Source organism: Danio rerio, chromosome 20, assembly GCF_052040795.2.
Source record: "Danio rerio strain M-AB ecotype USA chromosome 20, GRCz13ab, whole genome shotgun sequence".
In the NCBI taxonomy this organism is placed as follows: domain Eukaryota; kingdom Metazoa; phylum Chordata; class Actinopteri; order Cypriniformes; family Danionidae; genus Danio; species Danio rerio.
The window spans coordinates 37,024,353-37,044,624 of NC_141040.1; the positions used below are offsets into that span (position 1 = coordinate 37,024,353).

At 36.3% G+C, this 20,272-nt stretch overlaps 1 protein-coding gene across 8 annotated transcripts in view; it reads right to left on the reverse strand.

Annotated features, from left to right (window-relative positions):
* The window catches only part of nbas (NBAS subunit of NRZ tethering complex), a 378,312-nt gene that overhangs the window by 170,494 nt on the left and 187,546 nt on the right, over positions 1-20,272 (reverse strand). For all 8 annotated transcript variants that reach the window (XR_015517670.1, XR_015517668.1, XR_015517669.1 and 5 more), the window contains 2 exons: positions 12,820-13,052; positions 10,405-10,515 (listed from right to left, as the gene is read on the reverse strand). Coding sequence is in view for 4 of the 8 variants with exons in the window: in XM_087297010.1 (XP_087153136.1) it covers positions 10,405-10,515; positions 12,820-13,052 (344 nt within the window). In the remaining 4 variants the exon portion in view is untranslated. The remainder of the gene's footprint in view (positions 1-10,404; positions 10,516-12,819; positions 13,053-20,272) is intronic.

A 20,272-nucleotide genomic window follows, 5' to 3' on the forward strand; every position in this document is an offset into this window, starting at 1 on the left:
ACCATGCCGCCATCTATATCTTGAGTTAGATACAATCCTTCATTGACGCACACATTTAGAATAGTCTGTTTTTGCTGTAACCAATGAGAATTGTTCAACTGGATCACACCTTTTCTGGACTTGTGTAAGGAGTATCATTACTGCATTGTTGTACTCTAAGTCAGATCGGCCTGCAAACTCAGCTTGAGTGTGAAGCCCATCTGCCATAGAACTGCAAACTATCTTCAGTCAATTTTTCATTTTTAATTGCATCTTCGACTCGGAGTCTTTTCTTCATCCGACACACCAGACTTTTTCTTTAACTGTTTATCTTAAATCCCTACAATAGTTTGGTGTGATTGGCCCCATCAGATGCTCTAAAAGATACAAGCCTTCCAGACATACAGACTACCTGAGCTGTAATGTGTTTGGGTTGTGTTTTCTTCAATGTGAAACTTACATTTCAAAGGTAAACTCTCCATCTGTTGCTAGAAAATCATTCAAGTCATTGTTGCGTAAGCCATTTAAATATGAGTTTCCAGTAAATTGGCTTTCTGCCTTACAGGCTGAGAGTAAAAACATATAAGCACATTCATTCTCACTAAAATATTTTTGTTGTTAAAATATCTGTGGCAGGGCTATGCATGTGCAATATGTAGACTTATAGCAGTAAACGTAAAGTGGCTACTTTTATGGCATAATAAAATAGTTCTGTTTCCTCTTGCCATTGATCAACAGTTTTAAGAGCAGCAAATAATAACTTGACCTTTAGCTGATCATTTGAAAAAGTGGCAGAAGGTAGATTTTTCAGATGAATCATCTGTTGAACTGCATCCCAATCATTACAAATACTGCAGCAGACCTACTGGAACCCGCATGGACCCAAGATTCTCACAGAAATTAGCCAAGTTTGGTGAAGGAAAATCATTGTTTGAGGTTACAATCAGTATGGGGGCATGTGAGAGATCTGCAGAGTGGATGGCAACATAAACAGCCTGAGGTATCAAGACATTTGTGCTGCCCATTACATTACAAACCACAGGAGAGGGCAATTTTTTTTTAGCAGGACAGCACTGCTTCTCATACTTCAGCCTCCACATCAAAGTTCCTGAAAGTAAAGAAGGTCTAGGTGTTCCAGGATTGGCCTGCCCAGTCACCAGACATGAACATTATTGAGCATGTCTGGGGTAAGATGAATGAGTCATTAAAGATGAATCCAAAGAATCTTGATGACCTCTGGGGGTACTGCAGGAACTTTATAACCAAGTTATAACTAAATAGGTTATTTGAGTTATTGCAGAGATGTATAGATGCAGTCCTCCAAGCTCATGGGAGTTATACAAAATATTAATTCTTTTCTACTGCTCCATGATATTTTATTCTATACTGTACGTAATTTCTGTCAGGTGACAAGACTTTTGTCTAAGCAAAGTCAGACTTTACTGTCCTGATTAATTAGAAATCAAGGCTTGATCATATTTTATTTTGGTTAAAAAAAGCGTAATCTAGAGGCCTTTGCTTCTTATTTAAGCCACTTCTGATACCAAATGATCAACTAGAAGTCAAGTTATTATTTGTTGTTCCTAAAACTTAAATAGGCAACAAGACTTATGTCAGGCAGCTTAGATGTCAAGATGACAGATGACAAGGCTATGCAATTTTTTATTTTTATTTTTTTTGCAAATAATGTTAGCACAGATTACATGATTATGTTCACTTAATTTGTTCATATTCTTTAATTTGAACATTGTTGCATTGGAAAACATTGGAGAGATTGAAAAAAATAATAAAAAATACAGTACCACAGTACGTTTGATAATGTTTTTTCTTCTGAAGAAAGTCTTATTTGTTTTATTTCGTCCCAGAATAGAAGCAGTTTTTAATTTTTTAAAAGCCATTTTATGGACAAAATTATTAGCCCCTAATAATTTTAGCTATTTTTTTTCCCATAGTCTACAGAACAAACCATCGTTATACAATGACTTGTCTAATTACCCTAACCTGCCTAGTTAACCTAATTAACCAAGTTAAACCTTTAAATGTCACTTTAAGCTTTATAGAAGCGTCTTGAAAAATATCTAGTCAATTATTATTTACTGTCATCATGACAAAGACAAAATAAATCAGTTATTAGAAATTAGTTAATAAAACTATTTTGATTAGAAATGTGTTGAGAAAATCCTCGCTCCATTAAACAGAAATTGTGGAAAAAAATAAACAGGTTTACTAATAATTCAGGGGGGCTAATAATTCTGGCATCAACTGTATGTATGTATATATATGTATATGTATGTATGTATGTATATATATATGTATATATATATATATATATATATATATATATATATATATATATATATATATATATATATATATATATATATATATATATATATATATATATATATATATATATGTATGTATATATATATATATATATATATATATATATATATATATATATGTATATATATATATATATATATATATATATATATATATATATATATATATGTATATATATATATATATATATATATATATATATATATATGTATATATATATATATATATATGTATATATATATATATATATATATATATATATATATATATATATATATATATATATATATATATATATATATATATATAAATACCTTTTATTTTTTGGCGCCTTTCAAAGCACTCAAGGACACCTTACAGCAGATTACAAGTACATCATAAAAAATACAAGCAGTAAAAATGACAATCAGCATAAAATTAACCCATAAAATCATTAAAAGCTATCCTAAACAAAAACGTATTTATCTGAGATTTAAAATTGGAAATAAAGTCCATCTGGCTAATGTGCAAAGGCAGGGAATTGCATTTGGTGCTATACAACTAAAAGCCCTGCCTCCAAATGAATTCATCTTAAAGTGTGGGACAGATAACAGTTCAGCAGAAGATGATCTCAGTGAGCGTGAAGGAGTGTACAAATAAAGAAGATCAGAAAGATAGTGAGGGGCCAGGTTATGAAGAGCTTTGTATGTTAAGAGGAGGATTTTGTATTGTATACGACAGTGAACAGGAAGCCAGTGCAGGTGAAAGAGAATTGGAGTTAAGTGATCAGAAGTATGCGAGCAGGTAACTATCCTAGCCGCTGAATTCTGAATCAACTGTAGTCTATGAAGTTGTTTATCAGGAATACCAGAGAGAATATATATATATATATATATATATATATATATATATATATATATATATATATATATATATATATATATATATATATATATATATATATATATATATATATATATATATGTACTGATTTTACAAAGACTGAAATAAAAAAGAAAAAAAAAGAGCTGGATGGGATATAATGAATCACTAAATAATTTATTTGATAAAAAAACAGAAGTAGCTGCTACTCCACTGACATACTGCAAAAGACAAATGACCAGGCTAAATGAGCTTTCACTTTCAAGATGTCTGCTCTGTTTATATTTCATTTCCTCAATTACAAAGCTGATTGCTTGGAAGTCATGTTTTTCTCAGATACCATGTTGTCTTATACTTCAACCCTGCTCCTTGGGACCCGATATCCGGCATATTTGAGCTCCAACCCTAATAAAACACACCTGAAGCTGCTAATCAAGCTCTTGAGGACCATTTGGAAATACAGGCAGGTGCACTAAAACAGCTTGGAAATAAACTTTGCTGGACAGACAGTGGGTCCCCATGAGCAGTGTTGAATATCTACGCTCTATAACACTGCAGTTTCCCTATTTTTGTTTAGTCCAACAAGACAGACAGTTTATTTATGAAGCTTCTTCTTGGCCAGATTTTTGTTAGTCAAATTATGAAGGCGGTTAGACAAGCTGAATAAATCCACTCAGAATTCATTTCATGCATCTTAAGAGCTTGAAAATAAAAGCTGAGTTTGCTCAATTTTACATGTTTTCATTGGTCCTTTTTTCATTCCAGATTAATGTGCTGTAAAGACTTTTTTTAGCCCACATGCTTTGTTAGGTCCACTATGTACCCTATTAGTAGACTTTAAGTGGATATGTGGTACGAATTTCTTTTTAACAAGAAGGGGAAGCTGCTGATGCTCCACTCCACTCACATACTTTGTGAAGTATACTGTAGGGGTTTTAACACTGTGCTAATCCTTCTGCAGTAACCACAACATCTCTTGCACTGCTTGATTACATTTTGGAATGATATACGGAAGATGGATAGCTAATGTGAAAATGAAATATTAAATGGGGTGTGTTTGCACACATGCTAGTCAGTGCTTGCATTCCTTGCAAAGGCTTAGGGTCTATGGGGTGGATACAAGTATGATGTTAGTGTTTTATAGATCTGCCACCGAATCTATATCTATGACTTTAACTTCAAACCTCGAGAGCTGGAAAAACAACTGATGTGGTGCACACCGTTTTTTCTGGATATTTTTAAGAAGTCTGTAAAAAACTGTGCTCTACAATAGTTAGTGATGGACCGTTAACACCAAAGACGACGAGAACGTCAAAGTAGACGGAAGTCATTTATTTTCAATGGAAATTGGCGGCAATAAGCGACGAGGAGCAGTGTGGTGCGTTTTCACCTGTGTGGGCAGCGAAGAGAGTTCAAATTAAGTTAACTTAAAGGTAATGAGATATGACGTGGTTCGGCAGCAAACAATTAATGGCTGTTTCTCAATATGCATTCTTCAGTGATTTTGCGTCCTCGTGTAACGTCATCATCAACTGCTAGAGTTCATTTCCAAAGGACAGAGGATGCGTGAATGGGTGCATCGATGCAGACTTGAGCTTCAGCCGCTAAAGTCACTGCAGCTGAATAAAGGAGGTGGGAAGTGCAGCATTTTATATCAGATTTATTAGTTCAGTGATGTCACTTTTTTGTCTCAGGTGTTTCCCTAAATGAGACGATGAAAGTAAACATAACCATGGAAATCTTTATAAAGGCATAAACACATTAAGGGTGTTTATTTGCTGAAATTCATATAAAAATCAGCTTTATTTGTATTGTACAACGTATATTTATAAATGTCTTTATGCACGGGATATATATTGAAAAGGGGAAAAACAATACATGGTTGTATGAATGCTGTAATTTTGAAATTATTTTTCAATAAAATTGCGTGGAGGTCATGTGACCATCAGGAACAACCAGGGAAGAACCCAGAATCTCATTTCTTTAAGGATCTCTGTTCTCGCGGTCTTCCAAGTTCGTTCTTCCGAAGCTAACTTGGCAAGACCGGCCTCCACAAGAACGCGAGTCTATTCTCTGCGTTTTTGGAATTAAGAAACAGCTGGAATGTAAAAGTCCACTGCTCGGAAAGAGTCCAGAGAACACAGTCCTGTAAACTTTGGTTCACACCACAGTTGTTCCCGAGGATTTTAATATTGCGGTCACCAGATTTCCTGTTATTTACAATGTTTTCTTACAGGGACAGGACATCAATAAAAAAAAAAAGTTACCGGTGAGTTACTGATGTGCATTAATGTTACATATGTTTAATGCGGGAATGTACCTGATTAGCTGATATGCTGCAACTGCATGTTTAAATGCGAAATCAACGTATCGAATTTTGACACTCTTGTTGCTGGAGCTGAAGAGGCACACAGTGTTGTCGACAGGTCAGCCAGAGGGACCTTTGAAGCTCTCGCTGCCTTCGGTGTGAACGCACAGTAAGTTGATGCATTGGGAGAAGGTGTAGGGTATCGACTTGTAAATTAAACAGATATAAATTCTCGTTAATTCCACTATCAATTACATTACTTTATATTAGGATATAGTAGGAATTGATAAAACAAATTTGCTATTTTATATGTTAATTTGCTTTCTCAATTTCTCATGAAAAAATGGCCTTAAAGCCTGTTTCACACCCCAAGCGTAAGCAGCGCATGAGCAGCGTGTGTTTTTTCAGCGTCTATCTCAACAGATCAGAGCTTTCATACTGTACACAGCAGCAGCGTGTCACTGCGAGGCGTGAGCGTCGCTGAAGCAGAAGTGCCGCGATAGTTTCGACGCAGGGTCTATTTTTGCCTAGCTGCTGACACTTAAAGTGACAGTGCATTGATAATGACCAAAACACATTGAATGACAGTAAAAAGTAGTCATTTTACCCAATAAATGTGTTAATAATATCAACTGATTTATATATAGTCAATCAAATTAACTTAAACGATTAAAAACTGCAATAAACATTGATTTAGGCCTGAATAACAAAACCAAATGTAAAAAAATTTTAGTATCTGTTCTGTTTAAGTTGCACACTAGTGTTGCAGAAGAGGGGAAATAGAGAGTGGCCACTTTAAGACTAAGGCTTTTTACGGGAGTTGTAGTCCATAGCGAAGTGTATTGTGGGTAGTGTAGATCGACACGCATGCTGAATGATGTGAGCTTGTTGTGTGCTGTGCAGATGAAGCAGAGGAAGAAAGTTTTATTCGGCTTTGTTTTATGTCCACTCAAGTTATTCCACCCGGGAGCTGTTTGCACTGTGAACCTGACGACACAAAAATAAGTAAAAGAAGCGCATGCATTGATTACTTTTGTCTGTCTCATCCTTTTGCTGTTATCTGTTACTCTGCCGCTGGACATTACTGATGCGGAGAATGTAACACTAGTATGACCATGTATAAATATCATTATAACTATATTGTATAAATATTATTATAACTAGGCCTAAAACCACCTGACAATCAAAAACCAAATCACATGATATCACAGGTGATTGTCTTCTGAGTGCACCAGACATGATTGACACTCCTCATAGAGCTTGAGAAGCATACAGTACTGTATGATCTATATATTTGCAAAATAAAGACTTGCAGGTTAAAGAAACAGCATAGGAAGCCGGGGGCCTTGGTGCAGATGAAAAGTAAAAAAAAAAAAAAAGAGTATTTGTGTATAGAGAGCGATAGGTGACCAGATATAGACAGAGATAGATTGATCTCTGCAGCAGCTGCCGAAGAGATGTGTGTAGCCGACGCAGCTGGTGTAAAAGTCAAACGCCTGCGTGCTGCTTATGCTCTCTATACGCGCTGCGCACGCGCTGCTCACGCACTGCTTTTGCTTGCTGTGTGAAAAGACAATAATGGGATAAGTTGAACTGATTGAAATACCACATCTACCAAATACAGAACACAACCTTCAGCTATGTTGGAGTTCACCGGGTACAACCTGGTATAATCATTTTTGTATACGGGTCACAAGTGCACCTTCAGGGGGAGCATTCAGCCTATGCTGTCCATACTTGTTTTCTCAATCACACACACACTCATACACTACGGCCAATTTAGTTTATTCAATTCACTTATAGTGCATGTCTTTGGATTGTGGGGGAACATATAGGAGGAAACCCACATCAACATGGGTAGAACATGCAAACTCCATACAAAAAAGCCAACTGGCAAAGTCGGGACCCGAACCAGTGACCTTCTTGCTATGAGGCGACAGTGCTAACCACTCAGCCTTGAACCATATCATTCATCCAATCATTTTCTTTTCGGCTTAGTCCCTTTATTAGTCTGGGGTCGCCACAGCGGAATGAACCGCCAACTTATCCAACATATTTTTTACAGAGCGGATGCCCTTCCAGCTGCAACCCATCTCTAAGAAACTTAAACCATATCTTTTGTCGAAAATTACTTAACTTAAAAATGAACTGATAAAGAAAGCAAAAGGAGTGCTTGATGCCAACAAAATGCCCGTCCAATACAAAATGGCAATTAAAATCTGGCCAGAAATGCATTCAGCTATAGAAGCTAATGCATTGTATGGCAGTCAGCATGGGGCCTTCTACTGAATCATGAATTTGAAAATTGAAATAAAAAGCCATTAGAAACTATTCGGTGTGGGTTTCATAAGAGAGTGCTCTGTGCACACAGAACACTAACAAAGCATTCTGGACAGAATAAGGCCAAAACCCTCCAGTATATTAATATGCATTGAAAAAAAAAAGAACCAATAGAAAGATCTACAGTAAAACTGAGTGTCCTCAACCTCCATTTTCGAGCTCTTAAAATCCATGAAATGAGTTTTCAAAAAGTGCCTATTCATTCAGCTGGACCGAAAACATGTCTTTAATATTACTAACACTATTCTGGCCAAGACGAATGAGCACAAATAAACTGAGTATCTTGTTGGACTAAAACAATACAAATAATACACTGTTACTTGGCCCTAAACACAATATAGACACAGTAGCTGAGAAAAACATGACTTATGAGCAATCAGGATGACAATCAAAATAAACAGAACTAAAAAAAAAAAAAAAGGCTGACAATAATACAAATTCTTATTAATAGAAATTAATCTGCCACGTTTTAGAACTGTGTACTGTATTTCAATACTGCTCATTATAGTGGTACTTGGAGACAATTTTTTCTGAGGTGGTACTTGATGAAAAAAGGTATCAAGACATTTGTTCTGCAATTACATTACAAACCCTAGGAGAGGGCAAATTCTTCAGCAGGATAGTGCTCTGTCTCATACTTCAGCCTCCATGCCAAACTTCCTGAAAGTAAAGAAGGTCAAGGTGCTCCAGGATTGGCAAGCCCAGTCACCAGACATGAAAATTATTAGGCATATCTGGAGTAAGATGGAGGAGCCATTGAAGATGAATCCAAAGAATCTTGATGAACTTTGGGAGCAAGAATGCTTTCTTAACCATTCCAGATGACTTCATTAATAAGTTATTAATCATTGCAGAGATGTATAGATGCAGTCCTCCAAGCTCATAGGAGTCATACACAATATTAATGCACCATGACTTTATATTCTATACTGTACATTATTTTTGTTAGGTAAAAATACTTAGACCTTACTGTTGTAATTAAACAATAAAAAAAATTGAGGCATGATCATATTTTATTTTGGTATAATAAGCGTAATCTAGAGGGCTTTGCCTTTCATATAAGCCACCAAATGGTCAACTAGAAGTTATTATTTGTTGTTCCTAAAACTTAAATAGGCGACAAGACCTTAGTCAGGTAGTGTAAAATTAAATCGAGTTAAATGGAATAAAGGAAAAGCCTGAAGTTAAGGCAATTTTAAAAGTGTCAATCCAGGCAGCCAATGCATGATGCCAAAATGAACATTGACAATAAGAATAAATACATGGACGTGTGTTTTAAAGCACACATTTGACAATAGTTTCACTTTTTTCAATCCAATAAATTAAATAACATTAAATTTAAGGAATACTTTTAAAATCCAAAAGTCCCTCATGAAACAAACCCAAGCATTTGCATAACCCATAGCATGAGCTGTACCTGAGAGAGAGAGAAAGAAAGAGAGAGAGAGAGAGAGAGAGAGAGAGAGAGAGAGAGAGAGAGAGAGAGAGAGAGAGAGAGAGAGAGAGAGAGAGAGAGAGAGAGAGAGAGAGAGAGAGAGAGAGAGAGAGAGAGAGAGAGAGAGAGAGAGAGAGAGAGAGAGAGAGAGAGAGAGAGAGAGAGAAGGAACTGACCATTTTTCAGGGCCTTTGAACAGGCATTACATAACCACATCATATGCAAATCGCGTAAACTGATTAAATAGCATAAACGATGAAAAATGTGTGTTTACAAGCCCTCATCAGTCAGAAAAGCCTATTTGCTGACAAATTAGCAAACAGAAACCACAACACAATGAAACTTCTAAATAATTGCCAAAGTTGCTCAAACTCCCCCTGGTGCCATTCTCCTTTGATAACATATTTGATGGGGGAATTTCAGAGATTTCATGTTCTACACAGAGCTACAAAAAAAGAAAAAAGAAAAAAAAAACTAAATAAAACAGAAGCCTTGAGGATGCTAATGAGTATGAAATGACTGTAACATGGGAAAAATGGAGAAGAAAAAAGAAAAAACAAAAGAAAAATCCCATTCACAGTAGTTCACCCGTTCACATCAGTTTCTAAATAAGCAAAGTCAAATGAGTGCATGTTTACGTATTGAGAGAGAGATTCAGGGTGATTAAACCTGGTGAGAGATGGAGAGGGAGTTGATTAGACCGGGCTTTGAACAATGATTCAGCGACAAATTTACCATGCAGGAAGCTCAGGAGGGGTGGCACCGTGTTTGTGCGCAGATTTTCAAAGCTCTTTCAAATTGCAAACTGAAAAAACAAACAAAGGGATTCTTGCCTTCGCTACTAAACTGTAAATCTGGCCAAACACATGGAGCGATTGACTGGAGGCTGCTATCGATCTGTGCAATCTTCTGTTTTTGTGCCTCTAGAGCACAGGGGTCATGCGGTTCTGACCTGTTTGTAGGCCCTCACGTCCAGAAAACAAAAACTCTTACATGTGGAAGCCACAGACATAGTCTCTAACTGAGGTTTTATAGGCTCATACTGCTGGAAAAGTGTCAGGTGTACGGTAAATCATGAGTGTGAGCAATGTTAATATATGTCTATGTGTGTGTGCGCTATGTGTGTGTTTCTTACCCACTATCAGTGAAGAGAAACTCAAGGTGTGTCATGTGCACTTCCCAGAGTGGAATGCTGTAGCGGTGAGCCAGAGAACGAGAGATGCTGTACACATTCTCATCCAGTGTCCTAGGAAAAACAAATAAACAGAAAGTCACAGCAATAAAACATACAGTAGATATCAGCACAGAACAAACTATAGATAAAACTATTGAAAAAAAAAAAACTGTAGAGACAGATTAATAGATAGACTGAAAGTATGACAAACATACAGTATATAGAGTAGATATTCAGCACGATCAGTAGAACGGATGCTAGATGATTGATACAATGAACAATAGAATAATTAAGATACAGAACAAACAATAGAATGAATGACAGAATAAATGACAAAGTAAACAATAAAATTACTGCTAAAGAAAAATTTAAATAGCATAAACAAAAACCAAGCGTAATATAAAACAACAATACACAATGAAAAAAGCATGAAAAAGCAAAGAAACAATAGTTACGTCAAATAAAAATGTGTCAAAAGTAAAAAAAAAACAGGAAAAAGACCAATAAACATATTATGAAAAAAATCAATTACTTCAACTAATCATATTCAGTGTTGCTGGCTACGTTTACATAACAATGAGGCAGGATTTTAAAAAAAGTTTCACATTTACACGTCTAAGTTTTTAGACTTTTTATACATTTATGCATCCATGAAAATAGCCTAAAATGCTGTATTACTTATGTCAGGCCAGTATTTGGCGCTGTCACCTTGCTAGTAGACACTAAGGAAGTCACAACATTCAAACTTTGCTGATGAAAAAGATCAATAGCCTTAAATCTAAAATCCGGAATGTACATGGCACATACATGACATCATGTTTATAAACATTCACATTTGGGCGTTTACATGGACACAACAATGGCAGCAGTTTAAAAAACTTCCACTTTGAAACCCGTTTTCAGATTAGTGCATTTTAGTGCCAAAAAAAACACTGCAGTCACGTAAACTAAGGGTGCTTTCACACCTAGAAATTTGTTTCAGAACAGGTCTCGTTTGCCCAGTTAGCACGGCTCATTTGGCATATGTGAATTTAGCAATCACACTCTGATCCATGCCAAAGCAATTGGTCCAAGAACGTCTGAATGAGGTGGCCTCCTTCGATTGAAACAAACTCTGGAGCGGATCGATTGTAGTGAGTAAGCAATACAATCCAATGAAATACCAAACCAGGCTATATTCATTCATTCATTTTCCTTTTTGCTTAGTCAAACAATTTAACTTACTCAATTCACCTATAGCGCATGTCTTTGGACTGTGGGGGAAACCAGAGCACCAGGAGGAAACCCACGTGAACATGGGAAGAACATGCAAACTCCACACAGAAATGCCAACTGGCCCAGGCGAGGCTCGAACCAGCGACCTTCTTACTGTGAGGCAGTGCAATGTTGGTTTACCTGTTATTTCTCTCTATAATGTAAAGCTTATAATGTATATAAGCCAATGGCTATGTATGAAAAAGTCTTACCTGGTGACCATGTCTGTGGGTGTCATCATTCAAAATTAAAGAGCAGCTTTTCGCTTATAATGTCTTATTGCTCATAGTTATAAATAATATAAGGACGCGTGACAGGCCTAACTGGACTAATTTGATTTGCTTAGCTATTTGCATCTCCGTTTAGAAACTAAGCCGTGTGAAAGTGAAGCGGACCAAGAACAAGTAACAACATTAAAACAATTTTAATCCTTTTTTTTTTTTTAGAACAACACAATCAATTACAGGTGTGAAAGCACCACATGTAAAACTGCATAAAATGTTCCCCATTTTTAACAGAAAACGAGTTGTCGAGTAAATGGCCCCTCAATCTTACTAATCTTGGCCAAACTGACAGTCCATCAAAGGTCTGGGTGGTGTAACATACAGTATCTGCTGAAATCCAAAGCTGTTTTGCTCTAAAAGAATGATTTAATCCCTCGTTTTGGCTGCTCTTGCAATTCAGATCAGCACATAGCTGCTGGAACTTAAGTTTTGCAGCTCCTACAATAAGTATCGGATGTCTTTTTTTTACCAAATCTCACTAGATCTTAGTCGTCCCAGACCTGTGATGCCAGTCCTCATAAAACCATGTCTCAGGCTGCTTAAAGCTAGAGCTCTGGGCTCGGATCAAAGGATCAAACCTGAAACATGAGCTTTCCTTCCAGAGAGTCATATTCAGAGGACAGACAGATTAAAAAATGCAGGAGATGTGTCATTCTCTTTCAACTCCGGGCACATTCTTTGTGAATGCCAAGAGTGTGCAGAGCTGAGATCTGGGCAAAAGGTCACTTCATAATTGCTATTCCATGTTTTATTACAGTTTTAATGACTACCATTAGGATAAAATGTTAAATACACGATTAATAATGAAATATTAATTAAATTATTACACATTACTTACTCAGCCAGGCCCAGAATAGTCTCTTTTTTGTACTGGTTGTCACTGCTAAACCTCTGAACATCAACTCCACGGCCGAGTCCCTGCAGCACCTGAGCTTGAGTGAAGTCTGTCAGTCTCTCACTGTACAGACGCAACTGACCAATCAAGGCTTCCAAGTCCTCATCCGGCCAATCACATCCAGCGTGGTCTGTCACATGCTTGGTCACAAGACGAATCAGAGCTCTTGGATCCGCCTACAAGAAAAGAAAACCTCACTGAATCAGAACAACTTTCATCACACAACCATTCAAGCTTATTACACACTGAATCAATTCGTCTGTATTTTTCTCGTCTGTAATTTTCTCACGTAAAAAATTAATTCCACCTCAATTTGTGTCAAACAAATTGTCACACTGCCGCAGAAACTTTCGTCCATCAAAATAAAAAATTTGAATCGGGTTCTATTTTTTCCAAGTGTATCTGTCTGTGGATTGCAAGGCAGGGACGTAACAAGAGGTTTTCATGAGTTTTCTCCAAACTCATCCACAACCAATTCATTTGATATATTATTATATAAATTTTAGCCACTCCACCATGCAACTCCACGCGCTGATGACTTCTTCATCCGTTTTGTCATGATAGTTAGTTTACTCTGCGTCACGCTCTGTGGTTCCAAATAACAGTACAATGGTGAGCGTGTCAAGGATGAAAGCCTCCGCAACTCTGTACTGTACGTCAATAACTGTGATGGTTGGGTTTAGGGTTGGAGAAGGTGTAGATTTTAATAACTGTGATAGTAAGGTTTAGGGTTGGAGAAGGTGTAGATGTTAATAATTGTAATGGTTTGGTTTGGGTTTGGGGAAAGTGTAGACGTTAATAACTGTGATAGTGAGGTTTAGGGTTGGGGAAGGTGTAGATGTCAATAAGTGTGATGGTTTGGTTTAGGTTTGGGGAAAGTGTGTACAATAATAACGATGATGGTGGGTTTAGGGTTGTGGTAGGTATAGACGTTAATGACTGTGATTGTTGAATAAAGTTGAATTAAGTGTGGAATAGGTGTAGACATTAATAACTGATGTCCAGCGCCATCTTGGCATCAACATGGTTTTGACACATGGGTCTCCATAATTGTACTACAAGTTACACCCCTATCTTGCAAACCGCAGACAGACCCAACTCAATTTTTAAAAATTTTGCTCATCGAAAAAGCTTTTTGAGAGGTGTTTTGACAGTTCAGAGGCACAGTACAAGTGAAGGCAAAATACAGAATGCAGTCACTTGAGCCTTCAGCAGAAAAAAAAAAAACTATGACAGTGCACAAAACAGACAGAATTTGGTTAAGATTTGAGGGTTCCTATGCTGGATTCAGTGACTGGTGCACCTTTTGCACCTGCTGCTGTTTGGTGTATGCGTGTTCGTCCATACCTTTTTTATAAAAAAAATTTCTGGGGTTTTCTGTACTTTTAATGCACAAGACAGTAGAGATTAAAGACAGGAAAGTGATGGGAGCAGAGAGAGGGGTAGGATCGGCAAAAGACCTTGAGCCGGGAATCAAACTCTGGTCGCCGTGAGCACCATGGTCCTATATGTCGACGCACTAACCACTAGACTATCCATACTGCCAGTCTCTGTTCCGGATTTGCTTGCATACGTAAATGTGTTGAGTATCATAAACAATGTACCAAAATTCCACTGATTTCCTGCAAAAAAAACTTTGCACTTGGTGATAATCCAGCGCAGCACTTTGATAAGGAGAACTCTCCTTTACTTTTATGCAGGATAAACACAATATGTAACCTATTCGTCTTTCTTTTTCTACTTTAAAGAAGACGGAGGATAGCAAAGCATCCCTGCTTGAATTGACTTTGAAATGTTTTGCGTTTTCTCTGAAAGGATTATTTAATAAGCATCAGACTCAGTGTGCAAGGTTTGTGTACATGACCAATTTTTCTGATATGAATAGAAAAAAAAGGATATGAAATTTTAGAATTTGAGCGTGCAAAGACATAGAGAATGAGAAAACAGATATGTCTTATATCAAAAAGATGGAAATAAATTCAAATTCAATTTTAAAATTGACTGTCTTTTTAGAAAATATTCCTCCAATTATTGTGCAACTTTGAAATTTGAATTCACAAATTACGAATTCACAAATCTAATAAAGCTCAATGAAGGGACTTTAATGAACCGATAAATGGTTATGATAAATTATCTTAAAATTAAAATCTAATAATGATTTGTACCAGTCTGATTCTGACACCTTAATAAATTCTCTCCCTAAAAACACTTTTAGAATAAAACTTTAAAAGCAGAACTGTTTCACAAATAGTAAAACTTTCTGTTGGTTTCCAGGTTTAAACTACTACCAGTCAGATTTATAATGTAATCTCAAACCTCTGGACCTTTACAGTAAATTATCTCCAAACCTGTGGAGATTCGTACAATCGGTATGCGAAGTACAAATTTAAATTCAGCGTTATTCAGTCTGCCACGAGGAGTAATGAACAGGTTAAGAGCCTTGCCAGAAGAACAGAATATAGAGTGATTACACACTAATCTATATGGAAATTATCACAACGGTGCATCATGAGTGTGATAACAGAGCCTGATAATGGGATGCTGTGTGGGATTGTGTATTATTGAACTCTGACTGTTAAATAGCACATGTTCTGAGCTGACAATAGAAAGTAAAAAGAGAGTGAGATGTACAGAACAAGGCACAAGAAAATAAAAAGATTTAAGAAATGGAGCACAACAACAGACAGGCATATTAAGGCTGACAAAGCTCATAGCAGGATAGAGAGATAAGGGACACATAGAAAACACAGCGAAGTGAGAAAAAGACACCGGTGAAAAGAAACTGTGCTCTTCTCAACTTCTAAAAAATGTCAATAAAAAGCATAACATTTTTTAGTGGAGAAAACAAAAAAATTTACTTCCTGCTGGGTTTCAGATTTTACTACATTTGACCTTTTTTTGTATCTATTGGTGAAGTCCATGAATCTGCCAAATTGTGTATATGTACGTGAATAGTAGCACAATGGGAACTTTGTTGAAAGTGAATAGGTAGCGCTATTAAGCCATTTTGCTACACAGTTTTGAAACCTACACTCGACAGCCGCTTTATTAGGTCCACCTGTCCAACTGCTCGTTAATGCAAATTTTATGACACATAACATCACATGACAGCAACTCAATGCATTTGGGTATGTAGACATGGTCAAGACGATCTCCTGCAGTTCAAACTGAGCATCAGAATGAGGAAGACCACACCGGATGCCACTCCTGTCACCTAAGAACAGGAAACTGAGGCTACAATTCACTTAGGCACACTAAAATTGGACAATGGAAGATTGTAAAAACATTGCCTGGTCTGATGAGTCTTGATTTCTGCTGCAACATTCAGATGGTAGAGTCAGAATTTAGCATCAACAACATTAAAAGCATGGATCTATCCTCCATTGATTCAACGGTTCAGGCTGATGGTGGTGATGTAATGGTGTGGGGGAGATTTTCTTGGCACACTTTGGGCCCATTAGTACTAATTGAGTATCATGTCAACGTCACAGCCTACCCGAGTATTGTTGCTGACCATGTCCATCCCTTTATAACCAGTGTACCCATCTTCTTATGGCTACTTCAAGCAGGATAGTGTGCCATGTCATAAAGTGCGAATCATTTCAGACAGGTTTCTTGAACATGAAAATTAGTTCACTGTACTCAAATGGCCTCAACAGTCACCAGATCTCAATCCAATAGAGGACCTTTAGGATGTGGTGGAATGGGAGATATGCATCATGCATGTGCAGCAGACAAATCTGCAACAACTGCGTGATGCTATCATGTCAATATGGACCAAAATCTGTGAAGAATTTTCCAGTACTTTGTTGAATCTATGCAACAAAGAATTAAAGCAATTCTGAAGGCAAAAGGGGGTTCAACTGTAACATGTCCCTAATAAAGAGTGCGGTGAGTGTATATAATAAAATTTCTCCACTTCTGGTGTTTGCTAAATTTTGTGAGTTTGAGCATGTTAAGACCCTCAACAATGTAATTAAATTATTATTTTTTTAACATTTTCAAAAAGGTTGACAAAAATATTCCATAAAAAAAATATATGTATTAACAACAAGTAAATGTTAGATTAAATTCATTTTTACTATAATGTAAAACAATATTATTGGTTTTCATTAACAATAGCATCACTTTGCAGTTAATTTACCATGTCAATATTTTTCTAACAATTTTTCTAATGATTGATGATGTCATAAATTTGTATTTTAAAAATAAACAAATGTCATATTTCTTTATTCTCAATATTTAGTAATTATTTTTGGTTATGATAACCATCTGACAAGCTAATTCAGCTAAAAATAGTGCTTAAAATCTCACCAAAATTCAGTATTTAAATCTCATAATTAAATAGAAAATGAGGCGAATAACTGAAAAAAGGTCCAGTTTTTGAGAAGAAAGAACCACCTCTTTCTCATCTCAGCAGGCTGGCTACGGGCCTGTATTAACCAGCTTGTCAATACACAATGCATCTTTACAGCCACATGCATGTCTTTTTTAAAGTTTTAATTTGGGCCAAAAGATACAGAACAGATTAGAATATACCTATTCTACCAACTGACTCATAAATCCAGGCACAATTTTTTGGGGTTAGCTACATTTCAAAAAAATAAAAACTATCCCTGTGTCTTTGACCAGAACAGACCTGCGCCTTTTTTTAGGTCACCGATTGAGCACGGCTGATCTGAGGGATGCAGAAAAGAGACATGATGGATGGATACGGCGAGCATTTGAACCCTCTCTGAGACGAGCTCTTTCATGATGAAACATCTTTATCCAGCTATTCCCTTTCTGTCTCTACCCTTCTTTGTCTTTACCGAGTGACAATCCGACCACAAGCAAGACTCCCTTCTCCAGCTTATCTATCAATTCCCAATGTCAATTCCTATAGCTCAAACCTGCCCAGTGTTTAGTGCACATACAATCTAGCTCCCTACGGCCACGAATGCACGTGAACTATAATAGCCGACCCTGCAACTGCGGTGCTCAGGGATTCAACCGGGTTTTAGATGCTAATTACCTCTAATGATGTTAAAAGACCCTTTTTGATGGGTTAATGTGAAGGTTCACTGCATATTTACATGCTTTCCATTGAAAAACACTACGCTTGTGGCATTTTGCATGCACATCAGCGGCTATTTATGCTAAATGTCCACAGGTGTGTGTGCGTAAGAGTGAAGAAGGGCTCAGTTTGATGCTTTCCCGAAGGGCTTGAAATTGAATGCTTGATCATGCAGAATTTGTTTGAAACACAAATCCAAATAATGACAACTGAGGCATCTAAAAACACTCAGAAATGTTTGGGCGGAAAACTATGTGCTTACAAACACCTATTTAAATATAATGGGCAGCGAGTGGGCCGAATGCATCCTTGTACATGTTTGCTGTTGGCTATGATGAGGGGTTTTGCACTTGGTGCTTTGCATTGCTCTCACCCTGACAATTATGCTAAACAGCGTTTTGATTCTCAAAGACAGAGGTGCCAACGGCGTACAGCGAACACAGCCACCAAAGATCCGGCTGAAAGGGGTTTATTAAAAGAAAGGAGTTTGTTTAAAAGGATTAAAGCATCGCCCACTGAGGCCTAATGCACAAAAAGAATAAGACAAAGAAAAAAAGAAGAAGCACATGGCGCGTTAAAAGGAACATCCATCAACATCAAATAAAAGGCTGATAAATAATCACTGCATCCTCGCTGGTGCTCAGAATGCAATATTAAATTACAAGACTGCGCTGTGTATGACAGACGCAGCACCGGCTGTAAATGCGTCAATCGTTAATAATGTGTTTATCAAGCAACAATGTCACTAAGTAGATTTCAAAGACCAAAGGTAGTCTTTTAGATGGCGGGCCTTTTTATAATCGTACTGGAGTCCTGTCTGTTATTCTGTATCAGTGAATGGATGTGTAGCAGATCCGGGGGCTGGAAATCAAAGGCTCGACCATTCAAACCCTACAGGGGTATGATTCATGAACTAATCAGCCCCGAGCAAAGGATTTAACCCCAGAACACTCAGGGGAGATTAGAGACTAAGCAACAACGATGGACGGGAGTCTAATACCGGGAAATATGACAGAAAGAACAAGAAATTAAACAAACTAACAAAAAAAAAAATATATAAATAAAATATATATATATATTATAGGTCACAAGAACATTTAAAATGAGCTTAATTTATAACTGTACTGATCAAATAATGTCAGAAGTAAACTAGCAGTTTTGTGGACTATTTTACAAAAGTAACCAAGAATTCAAAACTAACCATACGATTTTGTTAGCCCACATTGCCAGTTTTGTGGTGAACAGTTCATCTGTGCATAACATTAGGGAAAAAAAATGCTTGGCCTTCTAATCTTTAATTAAAACCTAAAAATGCACTTCCTGTTTGCTTTCAGTGATTTATTTTAGATTACCTTTATCTTGGAAAAAGTGCTATTTACTCCTATTTAACCACACCGCTCCAACTGTCACTTTTGACAACAAACAGAAATGGTGAGCTGTAGTCATCTGTTAGGTTGTAATAACTCTCGCCAAACCCTTTTCTCAATCTTTATGAATGAAAGGCCTTCTTTACTGCATCTAATCAGCTTGAAGTAGAAAAAAATGAGCCACGCCCACTGTTTTGTCACCTAATATTCCATTTCTCTAGGAACTGTGTCACAATAAGAAAATGTCACGTAAATATTGAATGTAAATATTGAATATTTGGGGTGTACTTATTTTTTAAAAATTTGTTATGCTACTATTTTTTTTATGGTGATAACTTATATTTATTTATAATTTTAACTTACATTAATACAAATGACACATTATTTTATGTTTTCTTTTTTTCATTAATCAGTTATTGTAACTTTAGATCAAAAGTAACATGTTTGCATCATCATAAATATTTCTATTATATATATTTTTAAATTATAAAAAAATCCTGGCAAAAATGTATATATTAAAAATATATATATATAGATAAAAAAAAAACAAATGTTTCTTGATCACCAAATCAGCATATTATAAAACAAATTCAAAAAACATGTAAACATTCTAAAATATATTTAGTACAGTTTTATTATTATTATTATTACTACTACTTACATTGTATTTTACGTGCTAAAGTAAATACTTGTTACTTTATTCTACTTTTGACATTTGACAAGTAGTTGAGTACATGAAATTTTTTTTTTATCTTTTTATATTTTATATATAATGCTAATTATCGGCCTGTAGCCAAGTTCGAAAATTCGAGTGGTTCAGAAGACCCACCCCTTACTGACAAAGGTCCAGAATTTGTCCCGTAAAAAAATGTGGAGCTCTAAATTATTATTATTATTATTATTATTATGTTAGATTTTGCGTGGATTCAATCGTGATTGCTGAATTCACATACGCCAAACAAACCGCGCTAAC